This window comes from Thalassophryne amazonica, chromosome 4 (genome assembly GCF_902500255.1).
Source record: "Thalassophryne amazonica chromosome 4, fThaAma1.1, whole genome shotgun sequence".
NCBI lineage: Eukaryota > Metazoa > Chordata > Actinopteri > Batrachoidiformes > Batrachoididae > Thalassophryne > Thalassophryne amazonica.
Window position 1 is genome coordinate 122,944,523 of NC_047106.1, and position 25,760 is coordinate 122,970,282.

Genomic DNA, 25,760 nt, shown 5'->3' on the forward strand with positions numbered 1-25,760 from the left:
CGTCATTCGCCTGTGAGCACTCCTTGTGGGAGGAGTCGTCCAGCCCCTCGTCGGAATTCCTTTGTCTGAGAAGTTGCTGAGAGACTGGCGCTTTGTTTGATCAAAATTTTTTCTAAACCTGTGAGACACATCGAAGTGGACACGGTTCGAAAAATTAAGCTGGTTTTCAGTGAAAATTTTAACGGCTGATGAGAGATTTTGAGGTGATTCTGTCGCTTTAAGGACTTCCCACGGTGCGAGACATCGCTCAGCGCTCTCAGCCGCCGTCGTCAGCCTGTTTCAAGCTGAAAACCTCCACATTTCAGGTTCTATTGATCCAGGACGTCGTGAGAGAACAGAGAAGTTTCAGAAGAAGTCGGTTTCAGCATTTTATCCGGATATTCCACTATTAAAGGAGATTTTTTTAATGAAAGACGTGCGGACGGGTCCGTGCGGACGGGTCCGCGCGTCGGGACGCAGCCGCCGCGACGCTCCGCCACAGGAAAAACACCTCTGTTGGAAGCCTTAAGGACAAGTTGGAACATGTCCAGCCTGTTAAACAATTTCTCATATACTCACTCCACTGAAAGCCATCAAAAGCCGCCTGGATTTACAAATGGTTATCAACACGGAGGTGTTTTTCCTGTGCCGCCGCACCGCATCGGCTGCGTCCCGACGCGCGGACCCGTCCGCACGTCTTTCATTAAAAAAATCTCCTTTAACAGTGGAATATCCGGATAAAATGCTGAAACCGACTTCTTCTGAAACTTCTCTGTTCTCTCACGACGTCCTGGATCAATAGAGCCTGAAATGTGGAGGTTTTCAGCTTGAACAGGCTGACGACGCCGGCTGAGAGCGCTGAGCGACGTCTCGCATCGTGGGAAGTCCTTAAAGCGACAGAATCACCTCAAAATCTCTCATCAGCCATTAAAATTTTCACTGAAAACCAGCTTAATTTTCGAACCGTGTCCACTTCGATGTGTCTCACAGGTTTAGAAAAAATTTTGATCAAACAACGCGCCAGTCTCTCAGCAACTTCTCAGACAAAGGAATTCCGACGAGGGGCTGGACGACTCCTCCCACAAGGAGTGCTCACAGGCGAATGACGTCACCGACAGGCATGGAAAAACTCACGCATGCGCACGAGGGTTCAAGCATGTCTGACGTAAAAACATATGAATGAAATCCATATAATTTTTGAAAAAAATAAAAAGGACCCTTACTTTATTGACAGCCCTCGTATATATACATACATATTAGTTTCACAAGTTATGTGCTCTAAAAATGACAGGACTGTGGATAAGAATGATTCTATTTCCAAAATGGTTAATGCAATATTTTTGTTAAATCTCTTGAAATAAAGCTAAAAGTCTACACTAAAAGAACATATTGTTTCATTTCAACTCCATTATGGTGGTATACAGAGGTAAAATTACACAAAAATAAAATAAAATAAAGAGGTGGATATGCTGTTTTTTTTGTATTACAGATAGCAATGTGACAGGCCCACTGACAGACTGACTTTGTTATACCAGGGAATTTTATTTTGAATAAAATTGCACATTACAGGTTTTATCTCAGGATAGCTTGCTGTGACTTGAGTGGCCCTAAGAACTTGGCAGCATTGTCATTGCTTAGTTCAGAGAGCACAAGTTGCAACAGAGCCAACGTATCAACATCTGCACTCAGTTCATCACACAGTGCGTGTTGCATTGTGGGATGTGCTCCGAGAGACAAACAGGTGAAACCAATCCAGCAGGCCAATGTCTTCATGCACCAAATAAATGCTTCCTCGGGCAAACTGCATTTGAAATCTGGAGTGCAGGTCAATGTGCAACTACTCAGCTGTTAAATTTTTCACTTTGACATGTAACATGAATGGAAAACCTTACACCAGTCAAGTGCATGGATACCGAGTGGCTCTTAATGGGTATTTTTGTGCAATAAAAACAGGGCTCAAACAACATTTGACGGATCACCCCCCCCTCCCCCAACTGAACAGAGTATAGATTTGAAGAGGAGAAGTAATCTTGAAAAGCTATTTTACACTACAATCTCACATTTATTACACTCGCAGCTGGATTGTTCCAGCACACTTTTATACCTGTCACCACTTTTATTCCTTTTCATTGCAAAATATGTACGTCTGGGGGTTGCAGAGGGACTTTAACGAGGGTTTTGTAGTCATGAGTCAATAGAAGTAATTCCTTCATGTCATTCAGTGGTCTGTGTTATGAATATTCCCCCTTAATACCATTTAAATGTAAATGTCAGTGACTTCAAACGTTGCTTTGAGATAAGTGACAGATCAATTACTGTGGTCAAATTAGAATAATGACCTGTTAAATATATATATATATATATATATATATATACGAGGTCTGTCCATAAAGTATAGGTCCTTTTTATTTTTTCAAAAACTATATGGATTTCATTCATATGTTTTTACGTCAGACATGCTTGAACCCTCGTGCGCATGCGTGAGTTTTTCCACGCCTGTCGGTGACGTCATTCGTCTGTGAGCACTCCTTGTGGGAGGAGTCGTCCAGCCCCTCGTCGGAATTCCTTTGTCTGAGAAGTTGCTGAGAGACTGGCGCTTTGTTTGATCAAAATTTTTTTTAAACCTGTGAGACACATCGCAGTGGACATGGTTCGAAAAATTAAGCTGGTTTTCGGTAAAAATTTTAACAGCTGATGAGAGATTTTGAGGTGAGACTGTCGCTTTAAGGACTTTTCACAGTGCGAGACGTCGCGCAACGCTCTCAGGCGGCGTCATCAGCCTGTTTCAAGCTTAAAACCTCCACATTTCAGGCTCTATTGATCCAGGACGTCATGAGAGAACAGAGAAGTTTCAGAAGAAGTCGGTTTCAGCATTTTATCCGGATATTCCACTGTTAAAGGAGATTTTTTTAATGAAAGACGTGCGGACGGGTCCGCGCGTCGGGACGCAGCCGGAAAAACACCTCCGTGTTGATAACCATTTGTAAAATCCAGGCAGCTTTTGATGGCTTTCAGTGGAGTGAGTATATGAGAAATTGTTTAACAGCTGGACATGTTCCAACTTGTCCTTAAGGCTTCCAACGGAGGTTGGAGACATGTCCAGTTGAGACATGTCCAGCTCTCCACAATTTCTCTTATACTCACTCGACTGGTAAGCACTGAAAGCCGAGATAGGCATGTCCAAACTTGTCCTCTGACACTCCGAAATGGAGGTGTTCCTTTGTCTCGCTTCATCAGCGAATCGGTCGTGACATGAGAAGCCTCCGCGTGGCTTTCCATGACAAAATCTCTTGGTAAAAGTGAAATCTGCCAGAAAATGGCTGATGTCCAGCTCTTGTGATAACCAGAGAAAGAGCACACGACGGTCTCGTATCCACAGAGCCATCCGTTTAGAAATGATCCAGTGGTTTGTGCCTCGTCGTCGCAGCTCGGAGCGTGGCGCACCGAGCGTCCTTAAAGCCGTCCTTAAAGCTGTCCTTAAAGCTGTAGTAAAAGTCCTTATTCTCTGTGAAGCCCGTAAAATTTTCACCGAAAGCCAGATAAATTTTTCGAATGTCTGACGTAAAAACATATGAATGAAATCCATATAGTTTTTGAAAAAAATAAAAAGGACCATTACTTTATTGACAGACCTCGTATATATATATATATATATATATATATATATATATATATATATATATATATATATATATATATATATATATATATATATCATACCACCCCTGTTGTTTGTACTGATATTGTTATTCAACTGCTAAAACTCTGCATAAAGCATAGTTTTGAATATTGATATTGACATAAACCCTCAACTGCACATTCAGCTACTGCAGAATGGATAAACTTTGCAGTAAATAACACTGGATTTAACCAATATCCTCATCTGTTTATTTATGCTTTCTTCTTTAAAGTAAAAGCTACAACAATACAATAAGAAGGCTTGCTGCATAAAAATGTGGTTTCATGGCATTAATAGTGTTCATTTAAAGACATGTGGACAATAAAGCAGCATATTTGTATTTTGCAGCCTGTCTTTTCTAATATGTAATTGTTTCTTTTATTCTGAAAGGTCCCTTCTTCTAAATGTCCGAACAAGGTTTACAAATGCAGGGGTAATTTATTTAGGTTTTATAGCCATTTATCTGTTGAAGATAAATTTTAATGTAGTATTTTTTAACTTTGCAAACTGTATTGAATGGCTGCAAGTTACAGTAGACCAATATTGTCTTCAAATAACAGAGAAACATTTTATTATTTTGCATCATACAGTATAAATCATCAAAATGTACATAAATCCTAAAATAATAAACATAAAATTTGTTTGCTCCCTTAATGTGGCAGAACTTTTTACAGCAAATTTAAAATGATTTCAAACTAATATCCTGATCTGTACAGACTGGCTAAAGGTGGAAAAAATATTCACTCAAGTAATATGAAAATGTTGTGATGCCTTTGATTTTGGTGAACTGAGGAAATATGTGGGGATCATCAATCACATGCTCTGTTATTGTTGCTGATGTACAGGAAATACTTGTTTCCAAATCATCCAGCTGGTTGTCAATCCAAAGTTTAAACTGTTGTAAACACAGACCGACATGCTATTTGCAGTCATTGATAACACACCAGTGCCAATAATGTCCTTTCAAATGATGTCCTTTCAATGATGACCTTTTACATAAGAAATAAGACAGTTAGTGAGCAGACCTATGTTAATACGATATTAGAAGAGGGGGTTTGCTGAAAATTTAATATGAAAAACCTTTTTTAAGTGGATTGTCATATGCTTACAAAGTTGTTCACACTAATACCACTGTCACACTAGAGGCCAAATGAGCGTGAATGTCACTCGAATGAAAAGTCGAGTGCCACTCGGGCAAAGTCAGGGCACATTCGAAAGCCTCTGTCAGCTATCTGACTCTAATGGAAACACTCATGCGTGTGCCAGAATGTAGAGCACATGCACTCAACTATCAGGGTACGTTTGAGGTGGAAAAATCTTGAACAGTGGTCGAAGTGCAGTCTGATCGCAGTCTGACTCCATTCAAAATGTTCTGATGGTGTAAAAACACCATCCAAAACAGTCTGATTGCGTTTAAGGGTAATTTGCCATGCTCAGGCCTGTCAAATCCAACACCACGAGCATGTGCGCCGCACCGTGCTGCTGTCCCATGGCACGTCAACTTGTCATTGTGTGCGTCAGATGCTGGGTGCAGTGCCTCACAATGCAGCTGAATGAGATGTCACAGCTGTAATACACATATAATAACATATACACCATGAAACTCTGTAGGAGTATGCTGGTGGAATTGTTCCACCAGGCCATTAGGAATCTCACTTTTGAAATGGCTCCAAGCACATGTCACAGCACAGGGCGAGGACCAGGAAAGAGCTGCAGCCTGTGAAGTCCCTCTCATCCTGGCTGTGCCGTGAGCTGACCACATCGGCTCACAAATGCCTTGTCCACCAGGAAATATATATCCCATATGACACACTCCGATGATCCAGTCAGACAGCGAGACGCAGCTCCCCTGTGTGCTCTGAATCATCACATTGACGCACTGTGTCTGTTCGCACAGTACTGACATTCCATCATGTGTGGGACACCCATGTTCATTCTGCTGGCACTGTGTCCTGCTCAGAGATCAGTGCACGCGAGAGGGGTAATGGAAGAGCAAAGCAGCAACTGGGTGAGTGAGTGAGTGAGAGCGTGAATGCCAGCTTTGACACATATGACATGAATACGTTCCATATGTTGGTTGTATGTCAATATCCAGTTTCGGCAGGTCTTGTGCAAAGGGTAGACATAGCGTTGGACCCCACACTCCTCTCCCTATGTTTGCCGTCCAGACCTTTAGACATCGGGTGACAACCATCTTCAATCGTCCAGCAGTTGGAGTGCTTTATTTATGATCTTAGTGCATTCTAACAGCAGTACTGTTCTTCAACTATGTTTGCGCTGTGATTGTGTGGGTGTGCATGAGTCAGTCAAGACGAGATCCGCCCACACTCAGTGGTCGTATGGCATTCGCACACGGCTGTCTGGATGTCTGTCCCTCCCGTCTCCATCTCAAAGTTTGGCTTTTTTTCCCCATTCAGCCTAATTTGGCTTCATTCGTGCTGATTCTTGCTAAGTGTGATGTGGCCCTAAGGTTTGTTTGATGTGTATTCATGATATTTAACGATGGCAGTTCCTAAGGTCTTTTGTTGTTTTTTTTTTTTACTTGGTGTCAGTTTGACCATGATTATTTCATAGTATGTGTGTGTTCATGTATGTGGGCCAGTGTGTTTGTGTGTGTCTGCAAACATGCGTACACTGCCAGTGTGTGTGTGAAAAAAATATTTTGAGCCATCTTGTATAAGGAATTGCCTTGTTTTTGTGTGAAAATTGATGATTGTGAATGTAATCCAGTAGTCATATTACCCAGAGCAAAAATATGGCAATCAGGTATTGCGATGGCCTAGCATCCATCTGTCCAGCTGTCCGTCTGTCCATCCATCTGTCTGTCTGACTATGATGAGCATAAGTCCAGTCCTATTACTGCTATGGTCTTTAAATTCATAGGGAACATTCTTGGGACACAGACCTTGGAAAAAAATACAATGATGGCTAATGTTGACCTATTGTAAGAGGTCAAAAGGTCACATTCTGTTTCCTGTTGTTTTGCTCATATGGCCCGACAGAATAAGTCCATTTCAATTACTTCCAGGGCCTTCAAATTCACAGGGAACATTCTCAGGGGCACACACCTTGGACAAGTTCAAAGATGGCTAGCCTTAACCTATTTTAAGAGATTAAAAGGTCACATTCTGTTTCCTATTTTTATGCTCATATAGCCGAGGCATTGATTTATATTTAATACACTATCAATCAATCAATCAATCAATCAATCAATCAATCAATCAATCAATCAATCAATCAATTTTATTTATATAGAGCCAAATCACAACAAACAGTTGCCCCAAGGCACTTTATATTGTAAGGCAAGGCCATACAATAATTACGTAAAAACCCCAACGGTCAAAACGACCCCCTGTGAGCAAGCACTTGGCGACAGTGGGAAGGAAAAACTCCCTTTTAACAGGAAGAAACCTCCAGCAGAACCAGGCTCAGGGAGGGGCAGTCTTCTGCTGGGACTGGTTGGGGCTGAGGGAGAGAACCATGAAAAAGACATGCTGTGGAGGGGAGCAGAGATCAGTCACTAATGATTAAATGCAGAGTGGTGCATACAGAGCAAAAAGAGAAAGAAACACTCAGTGCATCATGGGAACCCCCCAGCAGTCTAAGTCTATAGCAGCATAACTAAGGGATGGTTCAGGGTCACCTGATCCAGCCCTAACTATAAGCTTTAGCAAAAAGGAAAGTTTTAAGCCTAATCTTAAAAGTAGAGATGGTGTCTGTCTCCCTGATCTGAATTGGGAGCTGGTTCCACAGAACAGGAGCCTGAAAGTTGAAGGCTCTGCCTCCCATTCTACTCTTACAAACCCTAGGAACTACAAGTAAGCCTGCAGTCTGAGAGCGAAGCGCTCTATTGGGGTGATATGGTACTATGAGGTCCCTAAGATAAGATGGGACCTGATTATTCAAAACCTTATAAGTAAGAAGAAGAATTTTAAATTCTATTCTAGAATTAACAGGAAGCCAATGAAGAGAGGCCAATATGGGTGAGATATGCTCTCTCCTTCTAGTCCCCGTTAGTACTCTAGCTGCAGCATTTTGAATTAACTGAAGGCTTTTCAGGGAACTTTTAGGACAACCTGATAATAATGAATTACACTAGTCCAGCCTAGAGGAAATAAATGCATGAATTAGTTTTTCAGCATCACTCTGAGACAAGACCTTTCTAATTTTAGAGATATTGCGTAAATGCAAAAAAGCAGTCCTACATATTTGTTTAATATGCGCTTTGAATGACATATCCTGATCAAAAATGACTCCAAGATTTCTCACAGTATTACTAGAGGTCAGGGTAATGCCATCCAGAGTAAGGATCTGGTTAGACACCACGTTTCTAAGATTTGTGGGGCCAAGTACAATAACTTCAGTTTTATCTGAGTTTAAAAGCAGGAAATTAGAGGTCATCCATGTCCTAGCACAGAACCTTGTGGAACTCCATCATTAACCTTAGTCTGTGAAGAAGATTCCCCATTTACATGAACAAATTGTAATCTATTAGATAAATATGATTCAAACCACCGCAGCGCAGTGCCTTTAATACCTATGGCATGCTCTAATCCAGGGGTGGGCAATTAATTTTTACAAGGGGCCACATAGGGAACCTGAATTATGCCCAAGGGCCACACCATCGATAACGCGACTGTCTCCCATTACAAATTTTACAAAAAATTACCTATTTAATAGCTTTTATAGGTAATTTTTATTATTGTAATAATAATATGTAAATATTTAAATATACCTAAATAAACCTCTCTAATGATTTGCAACACACAAGCTTGACATTTTTAATATATGTAATAATAATCACAGACCTCATGAGGGCTGGACAGAGACATGAAAAGGGCCGCATGTGGCCCCCGGGCCGCAGTTTGCCCAGGTCTTCTCTAATCTCTGTAATAAAATTTTATGGTCAACAGTATCAAAAGCAGCACTGAGGTCTAACAGAACAAGCACAGAGATGAGTCCACTGTCTGAGGCCATAAGAAGATCATTTGTAACCTTCACTAATGCTGTTTCTGTACTATGATGAATTCTAAAACCTGACTGAAACTCTTCAAATAGACCATTCCTCTGCAGATGATCAGTTAGCTGTTTTACAACTACCCTTTCAAGAATTTTTGAGAGAAAAGGAAGGTTGGAGATTGGCCTATAATTAGCTAAGATAGCTGGGTCAAGTGATGGCTTTTTAAGTAATGGTTTAATTACTGCCACCTTAAAAGCCTGTGGTACATAGCCAACTAATAAAGATAGATTGATCATATTTAAGATCGAGGTATTAAATAATGGTAGGGCTTCCTTGAGCAGCCTGGTAGGAATGGGGTCTAATAGACATGTTGATGGTTTGGATGAAGTAACTAATGAAAATAACTCAGACAGGACAATCAGAGAGAAAGAGTCTAACCAAATACCGGCATCACTGAAAGCAGCCAAAGATAACGATACGTCTTTGGGATGGTTATGAGTAATTTTTTCTCTAATAGTTAAAATTTTATTAGCAAAGAAAGTCATGAAGTCATTACTAGTTAAAGTTAAAGGAATTCCCGGCTCAATAGAGCTCTGACTCTTTGTCAGCCTGGCTACAGTGCTGAAAAGAAACCTGGGGTTGTTCTTATTTTCTTCAATTAGTGATGAGTAGTAAGATGTTCTAGCTTTACGGAGGGCTTTTTTATAGAGCAACAGACTCTTTTTCTAGGCTAAGTGAAGATCTTCTAAATTAGTGAGATGCCATTTCCTCTACAACTTATGGGTTATCTGCTTTAAGCTGCAAGTTTGTGAGTTATACCACAGAGTCAGGCACTTCTGATTTAAAGCTCTCTTTTTCAGAGGAGCTACAGCATCCAAAGTTGTCTTCAATGAGGATGTAAAACTACTGACGAGATACTCTATCTCACTTACAGAGTTTAGGTAGCTACTCTGCACTGTGTTGGTATATGGCATTAGAGAACATAAAGAAGGAATCATATCCTTAAACCTAGTTACAGCGCTTTCTGAAAGACTTCTAGTGTAATGAAACTTATTCCCCACTGCTGGGTAGTCCATCAGAGTAAATGTAAATGTTATTAAGAAATGATCAGACAGAAGGGAGTTTTCAGGGAATACTGTTAAGTCTTCAATTTCCATACCATAAGTCAGAACAAGATCTAAGATATGATTAAAGTGGTGGGTGGACTCATTTACATTTTGAGCAAAGCCAATTGAGTCTAATAATAGATTAAATGCAGTGTTGAGGCTGTCATTCTCAGCATCTGTGTGGATGTTAAAATCGCCCACTATAATTATCTTATCCGAGCTAAGCACTAAGTCAGACAAAAGGTCTGAAAATTCACAGAGAAACACACAGTAACGACCAGGTGGACGATAGATAATAACAAATAAAACTGGTTTTTGGGACTTCCAATTTGGATGGACAAGACTAAGAGTCAAGCTTTCAAATTAATTAAAGCTCTGTCTGGGTTTTTGATTAATTAATAAGCTGGAATGGAAGATTGCTGCTAATCCTCCACCTTGGCCCGTCTTACGAGCATTCTGGCAGTTAGTGTGACTCGGGGGTCATTTAAACTAACATATTCATCCTGCTGTAACCAGGTTTCTGTAAGGCAGAATAAATCAATATGTTGATCAATTATTATATCATTTACTAACAGGGACTTAGAAGAGAGAGACCTAATGTTTAATAGACCACATTTAACTGTTTTAGTCTGTGGTGCAGTTGAAGGTGCTATATTATTTTTTCTTTTTGAATTTTATGCTTAAATAGATTTTTGCTGGTTATTGGTGGTCTGGGAGCAGGCACCGTCTCTACGGGGATGGGGTAATGAGGGGATGGCAGGGGGAGAGAAGCTGCAGAGAGGTGTGTAAGACTACAACTCTGCTTCCTGGTCCCAACCCTGGATAGTCATGGTTTGGAGGATTTAAGAAAATTGGCCAGATTTCTAGAAATGAGAGCTGCTCCATCCAAAGTGGGATGGATGCCGTCTCTCCTAACAAGACCAGGTTTTCCCCAGAAGCTTTGCCAATTATCTATGAAGCCCACCTCATTTTTTGGACACCACTCAGACAGCCAGCAATTCAAGGAGAACATGCGGCTAAACATGTCACTCCCGGTCCAATTGGGGAGGGGCCCAGAGAAAACTACAGAGTCCGACATTGTTTTTGCAAAGTTACACACCGATTCAATGTTAATTTTAGTGACCTCTGATTGGCGTAACCGGGTGTCATTACTGCCGACGTGAATTACAATCTTACCAAATTTATGCTTAGCCTTAGCCAGCAGTTTCAAATTTCCTTCAATGTCGCCTGCTCTGGCCCCCGGAAGACAATTGACTATGGTTGCTGGTGTCGCTAACTTCACATTTCTCAAAACAGAGTCGCCAATAACCAGAGTTTGATCATCGGCAGGTGTGGGGAAAAACGGTTAGAAATGTGAACGGGTTGGCGGTGTACACGGGGCTTCTGTTTAGAACTATGCTTCCTCCTCACAGTCACCCAGTCGGCCTGCTTTCCGGCTGCTCGGGATCTGCCAGAGGGAAACTAACGGCGGCTAAGCTACCTTGGTCTGCACCGACTATAGGGGCCTGGCTAGCTGTAGAATTTTCCACGGTGCGGAGCCGAGTCTCCAATTCACCCAGCCTGGCCTCCAAAGCTACGAATAAGCTACACTTATTACAAGTACCATTACTGCTAAAGGAGGCCGAGGAATAACTAAACATTTCACACCCAGAGCAGAAAAGTGCAGGAGAGACAGGAGAAGCTGCCATGCTAAACCGGCTAAGAGCTAGTAGCTGCGCTAAGCTAGCGGATTCCTAAAGACACACAAAGTGAATAATGTGTAAATAATTTAGAGGTGATTCAGCAGAGGGAGTGCTTTAGTTAAGGCACGTGAAGATTACACTGTGAAACAAATCGTTATCTAGGTAACTAGATCAATCTAACTACGCAGATTAAACAGCTAACAGATACAGCAAAAACACCGCTGTGCTCCGGAACAGGAAGTGATACAATACCGCAGTGAGAGCCAACCAGCAGTAGAGGCAAGCAAGCACTACCACTACTACACTTCCACTAGATGGTGGAAGTACCCCATGGGCTGTTCCCAGGCAGGCACCATCTTGCTTAACATTATTATGCATGGTCAAGCATTAGATTAGATAGAAATTGACGATGCGCTGACTTAAACTCGGGTTAAAGTGATCTGAAAATGCCATTTTGTACAGCGTTGCGGGCGTAGCAACAAACTGACAAAGGACTGTGGAGTGAACTTTCAAAAGTAAGTATCATCTGTAATATTAATGATGTGTGGAAATTATGAAAATTGCTGAATAAAGGTTAGGAAATGATTTTTTTTGTGTCGATCTGTATTCTGTAAAGTACCCACTTCAATTTTGCTGCCTGAATACATTGTTGTGATAAATATCGCACCATTCTTACTTTCAAAAGTCTCAATTTATCCCTTTTTAATTAGCCTTGGTTTTTTTCTACACATCAGGTTTTTTTCTTGAGATATTCTGTACAAGCAAATTCAGAGAATGGAAATGTTCTCTCAATTTGGTGGGTGACATGACAGTCGCTAACCATCTTTGACATATGCTGCTACTAATATAATAATATACACAAATGAGATTAATTTCTCTATGATATACTCCATATTCCAATGTAGTGCTTTCAGATCCCACTGGAGTGGACCACACATGATCGGAGTTAACAGGGAAGAAATTTAATTCCGACAAAACTGGCCGGCATGGCTGTTAGGTTTTATTTATTTCATTTATTCTGTTTGACAGACCAATGGTATTATTTTCTATCTTGATAAAGATAATGACTTCAGTGGGCAGGATAGTATAAACAAAATTCATAAATCCAGGTGAACTCTTCACATCTGGACTGGGACGAACAAATTCATTCAAGTCTATTATATAAATAGTCTGATCCTCTTATGTATTAATATCTGCTGTATCGTGAAACTCCAAAACATTGATTTCTATTTCTGCCTGGTTGTTAAACGCTAACCAAGATGGTGCTGCTCTGGCAACAGCCAGCGACTGAGCGGATTGCCCCGGTCTTCCATCTAGTGATTAAAAAGAAATCGATGGGCATATATATATATTTGAATATTTCAAAATATCAATTTGGCTGGCATTGCTCTTTGTTCCAATTAACATAAAACTGACTTTTGCAAAGTTTGGAGGAATTCTGTTGAGATTTAGGGGTGCCACCTAACACATGAACTTTTGTGAAATTTCAAAAAAATGTGCAATTTTTAGTCTAATTGCCAAAAGGTTGACCTGGAAATGTTGAGTACAGTGAACATTTATACAGTGACATGTTCTATCGGGTTATCAAAGTAACAGTTGTTAGTTTGCCCTTTGGGCAACTTGGGCATTTCTCAGAATTCAACTTTCAAGATTCTCCATTCTTTTGTCCTATAGACAAAATGAATGGAGGTCAATGGGACATGTTCACGTGGCCTTACCCTGTGTTTTGTGCAGCAGCGATGGATGTCGGACACACATATAAAGTGTAATTGACTTTATTGTTAAACACAAGGGGCGATACCGACACACTGAAAACAACAAACCCTGTCTAGTGGCTAACTCACTGGCAACTAACAGGGCCTAATGGTAAGAGCTGACACTAACTAAACTTTAAACTTAATTGCTCAGTCTGTGCCAGAGCTTGCTCCACTGACATCACCAGGGAGAAAGAAAGAGGAAATGGAACCTGAACTCTGAAGCTAGCCAGTGCGTCTCCCCCCAGTTATGTCTCCCCATCTGCCACCCCAGAGTAACCGTCCTATTCAGGGATTAGCTTGACTGTTGGATGTGGTCATGTTCAACTGCCTGCAGCACATTCTGCAGGTGCTGCTCCTTGCTGGCCACTGCGACAAAGTCGGACATGAGCACGGTCAGCATTGACCACATTCATTGCGCATACATTGACCGCACTCTTTTTGAACGCAGCATTGTTTGCCCATTCCTTCATATCAAGACACAAATTCTGGATCAATGTGCAGCTGGTGCATCCCAAACCAGCAATCCTTATTGACAAGGTCAGCCAATATGATGGTTGCCAAGAGGGTGGGGAACTTTGCCTTGCCAAAGCATTGCTCAGGGATGTCCATGGGGAGATCAGCAGGCTTGTGCTCCAAGATTGCACTGGCAATTGCACACTTGTCATCCTTGGGTACCTTGCTGCTGAAGAATGCCAAGGTAGCATCTCACCTGTCAGGTACCAGCGATGATCACTGATGCTGCAATGCCCTCATCTACAGCCTTGTATGCCTCCAAGTGGTGGTAGAGTGTCAGGTCATTCCAGGCAGCGTCTACAGCTTTCTTGTAGGTCAACCACCACTTTACATACATGTGTGTAATGAAAATGGTAAATGCCTGAATCTTCGGCACCTACTGGCCTGTGGTGATTGTCCCCTGGGGAAGCAACGTGGTGGGCTACTCCATCTAAGCCAGCTTGAGAGTATAGAGCAGCTTGGCCATCCATCATGCCTTGTGGCGTGCTCCCGGTCATTGGAAGGTCACTGCAGTCTTCTCTTGACCATCTGCATCCAGAAACACAAGACACAGCTGCACAAACTCATGGTAGTTACCTCACTTGTGGTCAGTCACTTCTTTTGTGGACCTGACAAGTTCAGCATGTAACTTGCCCAGGATTGGTTGCTCGGTGTTGCCAGGAATGTAGCGGGACCATTGGCTGCTGGATTGTTGTGGTAACGGGTTCCATTTCTCTCTCAGTTATGTGAACAAGGTAACCTCTGGTGAGAATGATGACTCCACCTTCAGGTCTGTGAAAACCTGCTTCAGGAGGACTTCACCAGTGTGGTGCTGGCACCCAGACCAAAGTAGTGGTTGGCCCAGTGAGAGCTTTATGGCAATGCAGGCTGCTCTAAGATGGTCGGTGTTTGATGCAGTGGTGTCAAATGCCATGTTGACAACTTCGTCAGCACAGCACCAGTCCTGCAGCAACTTGCATGTCAACCGGGCAATAATCACTCCACATGCCTCATTGGTCTGCTTCTTATATGCCAGGACAACAAGCAGTTTCAGCTACTCTGCATCTCCAACCACCACTGTAAGACGCTTGTCTGACTGGCAAACATTGCTGAGCATCGGTGTTAACTTGCTGTCCCAGTGTCGGTGCACAATGGAGGTGGTGTCCAGTATTGCCCCTTGTGTTTAACAATAAAGTCAATTAAACTTTATACCCATGGCAAAAATTATGGAATCACCGGCCTCGGAGGATGTTCATTCAATTGTTTAATTTTGTAGAAAGAAAATCATTTCAAATGGTAACTTTCTGGCTTTAAGAAACACTATAAGAAATCAAGAAAAAAATTTGTGGCAGTCAGTAACGGTTACTTTTTTAGACCAAGCAGAGGGAAAAAAATATGGACTCACTCAATTCTGAGGAATAAATTATGGACTCACCCTGTAAATTTTCATCCCCAAAACTAACACCTGGATCAAATCAGATCTGCTCATTAATCTGCATCTAAAAAGAAGTGATCACACCTTGGAGAGCTGTTGCACCAAGTGAACTGACATGAATCATGGCTCCAACACGAGAGATGTCAATTGAACCAAAGGAGAGGATTATCAAACTCTTAAAAGAGGGTAAATCATCACGCAATGTTGCAAAAGATGTTGGTTTTTCACAGTCAGCTGTGAGTCTAAACTCTGGACCAAATACAAACAACATGGGAAGGTTGTTAAAGGCAAACATACTGGTAGACCAAGGAAGACATCAAAACGTCAAGACAGAAAACTTAAAGCAATATGTCTCAAAAATCGAAAATGCACAACAAAACAAATGAGGAACGAATGGGAGGAAAATGGAGTCAACGTCTGTGACCGAACTGTAAGAAACCGCCTAAAGGAAATGGGATTTACATACAGAAAAGCTAAACGAAAGCCATCATTAACACCTAAACAGAAAAAAACAAGGTTACAATGGGCTAAGGAAAAGCAATCGTGGACTGTGGATGACTGGATGAAAGTCATATTCAGTGATGAATCTCGAATCTGCATTGGGCAAGGTGATGATGCTGGAACTTTTGTTTAGTGCCGTTCCAATGAGATTTATAAAGATGCCTGCCTGAAGAGAACATGTAAATTTCCACAGTCATTGATGATATGGGGCTGCATGTCAGGTAAAGGCACTGGGGAGATGGCTATCATTACATCATCAATAAATGCACAAGTTTACATTGATATTTTGGACACTTTTCTTATCCCATCAATTGAAAGGATGTTTGGGGATGATGAAATCATTTTTCAAGATGATAATGCATCTTGCCATAGAGCAAAAACTGTGAAAACATTCCTTGCAAAAAGACACATAGGGTCAATGTCATGGCCTGCAAATAGTCCGGATCTTAATTCAATTGAAAATCTTTGGTGGAAGTTGAAGAAAATGGTCCATGACAAGGCTCCAACCTGCAAAGCTGATCTGGCAACAGCAATCAGAGAAACTTGGAGCCAGATTGATGAAGAGTACTGTTTGTCACTCATTAAGTCCATGCCTCAGAGACTGCAAGCTGTTATAAAAGCCAGAGGTGGTGCAACAAATTACTAGTGATGTGTTGGAGCGTTCTTTTGTTTTTCATGATTCCATCATTTTTTTCTCAGAATTGAGTGATTCCATATTTTTTTTTTCCCTCTGCTTGGTCTAAAAAATTAACCGTTACTGACTGCCACATTTTTTTTCCTGATTTCTTAAAGCCAGAAAGTTGCCATTTGAAATAACTTTAGTTTTGTGTCATGTCTGTGATCTGCTTTTTTTCTACAAAATTAAACAACTGAATGAACATCCTCCGAGGCCGGTGATTCCATAATTTTTGCCAGAGGTTGTATGTGCGTCTGACATCCATCACTGCTGCACAAAACTCAGTTTAAGGCCACGTGAACATGTCCCGTTGATCTCCATTCATTTTTTCTATAGGACAAATGAATGGAGAATCTTGAAAGTTGAATTCTGAGAAATGCCCAAGTTGCCCAAAGGGCAAACAAACAACTTTTACTTTGATAACCCTATAGAACATGTTACTGTATAAAAGTTCACTGTATTCAACATTTCCAGGTCAACCTTTTGGCAATTAGACTAAAAATTGCACATTTTTTGAAATTTCACAAAAGTTCATGTGTTAGGTGGCACCTCTAAATCTCAATGGAATTCCTCCAGACTTTGCAAAAGTCAGTTTTATGTTAATTGGAACAACATGCAATGCCAGCCAAATTGATATTTTGAAATTAAAATTTACCATTCAAATTCAATGCACACTCTTGTTTGATATCACTGAAGTATGTGTTTAAATCTGGACTCATCCACCAGCAATGACACAACTGAATGGGGATTTTCTGCATATATTCTTCTTCTGTCATATATTCCAGAGAAATATCTATTCAGTGCTTGAGGATATGAAATTGGACTGAAGATTGTCAAGGTACAAATAGCACATATCATTTTTTGCATTGTCCAGTTTCATTCATTACCTTTATCAAGGTGTTTGTTAGTTCAACGAATGATGACATCCACTTGTTTTGATATTTTTTTATTTCCATGGGCAATATCACCATCAAGCCCCACTGTAGAACTAATTTTGATCATAAGCATCACATCATTGACACAATACCATATGTCTGCAAGAGGTCACTATCGCCAAACTTCCAACCCTACCCATTTTGCTTGACCGCACTAATCTAACTGTCACTGCCCACTTAGGCTTTATTTGTGCCTTGAATTAAAAAAGGTTTCTTGAATAATTTAAACTGCACATATGTTGGGAATGTTTTCACTGAAATAGTACAGCTGTAACAGCTTTTATAGGGATACCTTATCCTTACTCTGCTCTTTCACTGAGATTTCTAGACAATCTTCAGTCCAATTTCATATCCTCAAGCATTGAATAGATATTTCTCTGGAATATATGACAGTGCTTGGGCACAAATGCAGAAAATCCCCATTCAACTGTGTCGTTGCTGGGGGATGAGTCCAGATTTAAACACTTACTTCAGTGATATCAAACCAGAGAAAGAAGTGTCCACCATGCTGAGCTTATGCCTCCAGTCATGAAGTCAATTTTGCTTGGGCCATTTTTGATGTTGCTGAAAGTCAGTTATATTTTCATGGTTTACTTTTTTTTTATTGTTATAAAGGAGCACCACAGAAGGACAATGAAACATAAAATTGCCTTGATATTACTTTATAATGGTAGTTTTCATACTTTACTAGCAGCAATTCATATCAAACACATTTGTTCTGTGATTTCATGTTTTTTTCATGCACAATGGTATTTTCTTAAAAGCTTTGCAGTTCAGAGATGGAACATCACCGCATATCTTTTTGCATCATAATGTTAGTGTGTAATGAAAGTCTTTAATTTGACAAAACAACTTTGATGCACACAGAGTTCATCATTGTGGCAAAAGTTCAAATTACTGCCCATTGTCAGAATGTTGATCTTTCTGCTCATTAACAGTGAAAAATAACTAGTAACTAGTAACTAAAACAAAAACATTTCAACATATTCTGCTGGTGAATTATTGCTGCTTTGACTCATAAGTATGCAACAAAGACCTTCAGTGATGGGAAAACTGTAGAAGTAACCTCGTCAGGGTTGGTGAGCCAGAGAGGATTGATCTATCTGGTCCTGAGGAGTTACTGAGCTCATTATCAGACTTTTTGAGTTCTGGTGTTTCCTGTAGGTGGTTCATCTCGACAAGGAGGAGGAAATACAGAAGCTTCCTCTTCAGCCTCCTTATTACGACATGGCGCCCTCTGAGTCAACCCCCTTCACTGATAAGATGGTGAGTGGTGATAACTTGATGTTGTGAGTTTATAGGTGCTTTTCTTTCAAGGGATCAATCACAGCTGTGGCCTTTGGCCAGTAGTAGTTGGTGGTAAAGGGCAGATGTTGCATGCCCTTGTGCTTGAAGGTATTGGAAAATTGATTCACAAAAGAATTGCACAATTGATATACTTTATGGACATGACTGGTGTCTTGTAAATTGTTGGGTAACCTCCTTATGTCATCAGCACCACTGACCTTGTGGTCAAACATGGTTCACCTGACACCTTCTCCATCTGGACTACTTTGAATCCTGACCCCAAAGCTCTCCCAATACATCCACTTCATGTTGTCTGCATTAATTCTCATGATCTGTGTGTTTGCATATTGACCATGTGCTTCATTATTGCCCCTCATGACTGTGAAGTGTTTACTTTGTATTAGTAGATGTTCCAGTGAAACTCTTTCACTCTGTGTTCTTGCAGGGTTTAATTAGCTTTTGTCTGGGTTTTGGCTTCATACTGATGATAATAAAACACAAAGCTATAATTTCTTGAGTACCACAGAGTAATGACCCTGGAGAAGGAGCTACAAAATATTGCAGGAAGTAATAGTTGAGTAACTCATATATGTATGTATAAAACGAAGAAACATTTCAGAAAATCCCAAGAACATTTAATTTCATGCCTAATCCAATTGCATCTTTTTTTTAAACTGTACCATTTATTTTTTAACCATATGAAATGCATCCTGGTGGCAGGGTGGCTTTGTGGTTAGCACTGTTGCCTCACAGCAAGAAGGTTCTGGGATCATTTCCCCCTTGGTCCTTTCTGTGTGGACTTGCATAATTTGCATGGGCTCCCTCCAAGTGGACATACAGATTTGGTGAACTGGGAACTTTAAATTACCCGTAGACGTCAGTGCAAGTGTGAATGAGTTTTTTCTGTCTGTATGTGGTTCTGTGATAGCCTGATGTCCTGATCAGGGTGGCCTCCATCTCACGCCCTGTGACTGTTGGGAGAGGCTTCAGCCTCCCCATGACCCCTAATTAGAGTAAATGGCTGAAGATGAGTGAGTGTGTGAGCACAGAAATCAACTGTTTCAGGCAGAGATGGGTTTGGTGAACTTGGCTGAAATAATTTCCATTGAACATCTTATTGATCTGTGTTTCTTTGATGGGCTACAAATGTGACTTGCATTTATCAAATGATTTATATTGAAACCACTGAGAAGTAAATTACATTACTATAAGCATTTTTTAAGAGAAAATATCAATAGAAACATGCTTACAATCAGTATTTCAGCATCAATATCAGTATTTCAAACTTGAGCCAGTTTTTGTTTACTACTGGTGCCTGATACCTAATCCAGCTACTGATGCTGTTGATGAGCCGTGGTTAGCATTTACAGTCAGCTAAGTATCTTTTTGGTCCTTGATATGATAGTGAAAATTTGTCTCTGTATACCACCTCAATGGTGTTGAAAGGAAATACTCAAGATGTTCTTGCTATGCATATTTGTTACTGTGAGTAACTGTGAGCTCATGAGTTCTCGGCTGAGCACCGCTGCATTGGAGTTTACACCAGTAGATGAAAGGGTCGCCTCACTTCACCTTCGGGTGGCAGGGGGGTAAAACTTTGACTGTTGTTTGTGCGTATGCATCGAACAGCAGTTTGGAGTATTCTGCCTTGAATGGAGTCCTGTATGGGGCTCTGGTGGGGGACTCCATTGTTCTGCTGGGGGACTTCAACGCACACATGGGCAATGACAGAGACACCGAGAGAGGTGTGATTGGGAGGAACATCTTCCCCGATCTAAATCCGAATGGTCATTTGTTATTGGACTTCTGTGCTTCATGGGCTGTCCATTACAAAAACCATGTTCGAACATAAGGATGCTCATATGTGTACATGGTACCAGAGCACCCTAGGCCTAAGATCGATGATTGATTTTGTGATTGCCTCTACTGGTGGTTGGCTCTCACTGCGGTATTGTATCACTTCCTGTTCCGGAGCACAGCGGTGTTTTTCTGTATCTGTTAGCTGTTTAATCTGCGCAGTTAGATTGATCTAGTTATCTAGATTACGATTTGTTTCCCAGTGTAATCTTTACGTGCCTTAACTAAAGCACTCCTTCTGCTGAATCACCTCTAAATTATTTACACATTATTCACTTTGCGTGTTTTTAGGAATCCGCTAGCTTAGCGTAGCTACTAGCTCTTAGCCGATTTAGCATGGCGGCTTCTCCTGTCTCTCCCGCACTTTTCTGCTCTGGGTGTGAAATGTTTAGTTATTCCTCGGCCTCCTTTAGCAGTAATGGTACTTGTAATAAGTGTAGCTTATTCGTAGCTTTGGAGGCCAGGCTGGGCGAATTGGAGACTCGGCTCCGCACCGTGGAAAATTCTACAGCTAGCAAGGCCCCTGTAGTCGGTGCGGACCAAGGTAGCTTAGCCGCCGTTAGTTCCCCCCTGGCAGATCCCGAGCAGCCGGGAAAGCAGGCCGACTGGGTGACTGTGAGGAGGAAGCGTAGCCCTAAACAGAAGCCCCGTGTACACCGCCAACCCGTTCACATCTCTAACCGTTTTTTCCCACTCGACGACACACCCGCCGAGGATCAAACTCTGGTTATTGGCGACTCTGTTTTGAGAAATGTGAAGTTAGCGACACCAGCAACCATAGTCAATTGTCTTCCGGGGGCCAGAGCAGGCGACATTGAAGGAAATTTGAAACTGCTGGCTAAGGCTAAGCGTAAATTTGGTAAGATTGTAATTCACGTCGGCAGTAATGACACCCGGTTACGCCAATCGGAGGTCACTAAAATTAACATTAAATCGGTGTGTAACTTTGCAAAAACAATGTCGGACTCTGTAGTTTTCTCTGGGCCCCTCCCCAATCGGACCGGGAGTGACATGTTTAGCCGCATGTTCTCCTTGAATTGCTGGCTGTCTGAGTGGTGTCCAAAAAATGAGGTGGGCTTCATAGATAATTGGCAAAGCTTCTGGGGAAAACCTGGTCTTGTTAGGAGAGACGGCATCCATCCCACTTTGGATGGAGCAGCTCTCATTTCTAGAAATCTGGCCAATTTTCTTAAATCCTCCAAACCGTGACTATCCAGGGTTGGGACCAGGAAGCAGAGTTGTAGTCTTACACACCTCTCTGCAGCTTCTCTCCCCCTGCCATCCCCTCATTACCCCATCCCCGTAGAGACGGTGCCTGCTCCCAGACTACCAATAACCAGCAAAAATCTATTTAAGCATAAAAATTCAAAAAGAAAAAATAATATAGCACCTTCAACTGCACCACAGACTAAAACAGTTAAATGTGGTCTATTAAACATTAGGTCTCTCTCTTCTAAGTCCCTGTTGGTAAATGATATAATAATTGATCAACATATTGATTTATTCTGCCTAACAGAAACCTGGTTACAGCAGGATGAATATGTTAGTTTAAATGAGTCAACACCCCCGAGTCACACTAACTGTCAGAATGCTCGTAGCACGGGCCGGGGTGGAGGATTAGCAGCAATCTTCCATTCCAGCTTATTAATTAATCCAAAACCCAGACAGAGCTTTAATTCATTTGAAAGCTTGTCTCTTAGTCTTGTCCATCCAAATTGGAAGTCCCAAAAACCAGTTTTATTTGTTATTATCTATCGTCCACCTGGTCGTTACTGTGAGTTTCTCTGTGAATTTTCAGACCTTTTGTCTGACTTAGTGCTTAGCTCAGATAAGATAATTATAGTGGGCGATTTTAACATCCACACAGATGCTGAGAATGACAGCCTCAACACTGCATTTAATCTATTATTAGACTCTATTGGCTTTGCTCAAAAAGTAAATGAGTCCACCCACCACTTTAATCATATCTTAGATCTTGTTCTGACTTATGGTATGGAAATAGAAGACTTAACAGTATTCCCTGAAAACTCCCTTCTGTCTGATCATTTCTTAATAACATTTACATTTACTCTGATGGACTACCCAGCAGTGGGGAATAAGTTTCATTACACTAGAAGTCTTTCAGAAAGCGCTGTAACTAGGTTTAAGGATATGATTCCTTCTTTATGTTCTCTAATGCCATATACCAACACAGTGCAGAGTAGCTACCTAAACTCTGTAAGGGAGATAGAGTATCTCGTCAATAGTTTTACATCCTCATTGAAGACAACTTTGGATGCTGTAGCTCCTCTGAAAAAGAGAGCTTTAAATCAGAAGTGTCTGACTCCGTGGTATAACTCACAAACTCGTAGCTTAAAGCAGATAACCCGTAAGTTGGAGAGGAAATGGCGTCTCACTAATTTAGAAGATCTTCACTTAGCCTGGAAAAAGAGTCTGTTGCTCTATAAAAAAGCCCTCCGTAAAGCTAGGACATCTTTCTACTCATCACTAATTGAAGAAAATAAGAACAACCCCAGGTTTCTTTTCAGCACTGTAGCCAGGCTGACAAAGAGTCAGAGCTCTATTGAGCTGAGTATTCCATTAACTTTAACTAGTAATGACTTCATGACTTTCTTTGCTAACAAAATTTTAACTATTAGAGAAAAAATTACTCATAACCATCCCAAAGACGTATCGTTATCTTTGGCTGCTTTCAGTGATGCCGGTATTTGGTTAGACTCTTTCTCTCCGATTGTTCTGTCTGAGTTATTCTCATTAGTTACTTCATCCAAACCATCAACATGTTTATTAGACCCCATTCCTACCAGGCTGCTCAAGGAAGCCCTACCATTATTTAATGCTTCGATCTTAAATATGATCAATCTATCTTTGTTAGTTGGCTATGTACCACAGGCTTTTAAGGTGGCAGTAATTAAACCATTACTTAAAAAGCCATCACTTGACCCAGCTATCTTAGCTAATTATAGGCCAATCTCCAACCTTCCTTTTCTCTCAAAAATTCTTGAAAGGGTAGTTGTAAAACAGCTAACTGATCATCTGCAGAGGAATGGTCTATTTGAAGAGTTTCAGTCAGGTTTTAGAATTCATCATAGTACAGAAACAGCATTAGTGAAGGTTACAAATGATCTTCTTATGGCCTCGGACAGTGGACTCATCTCTGTGCTTGTTCTGTTAGACCTCAGTGCTGCTTTTGATACTGTTGACCATAAAATTTTATTACAGAGATTAGAGCATGCCATAGGTATTAAAGGCACTGCGCTGCGGTGGTTTGAATCATATTTGTCTAATAGATTACAATTTGTTCATGTAAATGGGGAATCTTCTTCACAGACTAAAGTTAATTATGGAGTTCCACAAGGTTCTGTGCTAGGACCAATTTTATTTACTTTATACATGCTTCCCTTAGGCAGTATTATTAGACGGTATTGCTTAAATTTTCATTGTTACGCAGATGATACCCAGCTTTATCTATCCATGAAGCCAGAGGACACACACCAATTAGCTAAACTGCAGGATTGTCTTACAGACATAAAGACATGGATGACCTCTAATTTCCTGCTTTTAAACTCAGATAAAACTGAAGTTATTGTACTTGGCCCCACAAATCATAGAAACATGGTGTCTAACAAGATCCTTACTCTGGATGGCATTACCCTGACCTCTAGTAATACTGTGAGAAATCTTGGAGTCATTTTTGATCAGGATATGTCATTCAAAGCGCATATTAAACAAATATGTAGGACTGCTTTTTTGCATTTACGCAATATCTCTAAAATCAGAAAGGTCTTGTCTCAGAGTGATGCTGAAAAACTAATTCATGCATTTATTTCCTCTAGGCTGGACTATTGTAATTCATTATTATCAGGTTGTCCTAAAAGTTCCCTAAAAAGCCTTCAGTTAATTCAAAATGCTGCAGCTAGAGTACTGACGGGGACTAGAAGGAGAGAGCATATCTCACCCATATTGGCCTCTCTTCATTGGCTTCCTGTTAATTCTAGAATAGAATTTAAAATTCTTCTTCTTACTTATAAGGTTTTGAATAATCAGGTCCCATCTTATCTTAGGGACCTCGTAGTACCATATCACCCCAATAGAGCGCTTCGCTCTCAGACTGCAGGCTTACTTGTAGTTCCTAGGGTTTGTAAGAGTAGAATGGGAGGCAGAGCCTTCAGCTTTCAGGCTCCTCTCCTGTGGAACCAGCTCCCAATTCAGATCAGGGAGACAGACACCCTCTCTACTTTTAAGATTAGGCTTAAAACTTTCCTTTTTGCTAAAGCTTATAGTTAGGGCTGGATCAGGTGACCCTGAACCATCCCTTAGTTATGCTGCTATAGACGTAGACTGCTGGGGGGTTCCCATGATGCACTGTTTCTTTCTCTTTTTGCTCTGTATGCACCACTCTGCATTTAATCATTAGTGATCGATCTCTGCTCCCCTCCACAGCATGTCTTTTTCTTGGTTCTCTCCCTCAGCCCCAACCAGTCCCAGCAGAAGAGTGCCCCTCCCTGAGCCTGGTTCTGCTGGAGGTTTCTTCCTGTTAAAAGGGAGTTTTTCCTTCCCACTGTAGCCAAGTGCTTGCTCACAGGGGGTCGTTTTGACCGTTGGGGTTTTACATAATTATTGTATGGCCTTGCCTTACAATATAAAGCGCCTTGGGGCAACTGTTTGTTGTGATTTGGCACTATATAAAAAAATTGATTGATTGATTGATTGATTGATTATATCATCTGATCTGAGGCTGCATGTTCTTGACACTCTGGTGAAGAGAGGGGCAGAGCTGTGGTGAGGTGTCTTCCTTAGAGATAGGGTGAGAAGTTCGGTCATTCATTTGGAGCTTGGAGTAGATCCACTGTTCCTTTGCATTGAAAGGAGCCAGCTGAAGTGGTTTGGTTATCTGGTAAGGATGCCTCCTGGGCACCTCCCTAGGGAGGTATTCCAGGCATGTCCATCTAGGAGCAGACCCCCGCGAAGATCCAGGACTAGGTGCAGAGATTATATCTCCACACTGGTCTGGGAATGCCTCAGGATCCCCCAGTCAGAGGTGGTCAATGTGGCCCTGGAAAGGGAAGTCTGGGGTTCCCTGCTAGAACTGTTGCCCCCGTGACCTAATCCTGGATAAGCAGTTGCAGATGAGTGATGAGTGAGTGACAACTGATTGGAATTTAATGACGAATATGGGTTCACCAAATATTATCATGACTGTTAAGAAAAATACCAACAAATATGTCTTCTCACATTGCAACATTTTGACTACAAAACCCTTCTGTACTCTGGTGGTTCACTTAGCTCGACCTGCTGGATTGTGGTTCCAGTCAGGTCAGATTTCTTGATTGGCCTTTGGGGCTTTAGCTTGCCTGTGCTTGAGGTTGGACCACTGGTTTTTCCCGGTGATCTCAGACGTTGGTCCGGCTTTT

The 25,760-nt window shown here is 41.3% G+C and overlaps 1 protein-coding gene and 1 long non-coding RNA gene across 2 annotated transcripts in view; one reads left to right on the forward strand and one right to left on the reverse strand.

The window, feature by feature from the left end:
- The window catches only part of nectin1b (nectin cell adhesion molecule 1b), a 1,042,283-nt gene that overhangs the window by 887,838 nt on the left and 128,685 nt on the right, over positions 1 to 25,760 (forward strand). The window contains 1 exon segment of the mRNA XM_034168488.1: positions 18,367 to 18,468. Coding sequence (XP_034024379.1) covers positions 18,367 to 18,468 — 102 coding nt within the window.
- Positions 102 to 16,923, reverse strand: LOC117508677. Its single transcript, XR_004560164.1, has 4 exons — positions 16,846 to 16,923; positions 4,269 to 4,275; positions 559 to 562; positions 102 to 112 (listed from the first exon to the last, which is right to left on the reverse strand). It is a non-coding gene; the product is annotated as an uncharacterized LOC117508677 (long non-coding RNA).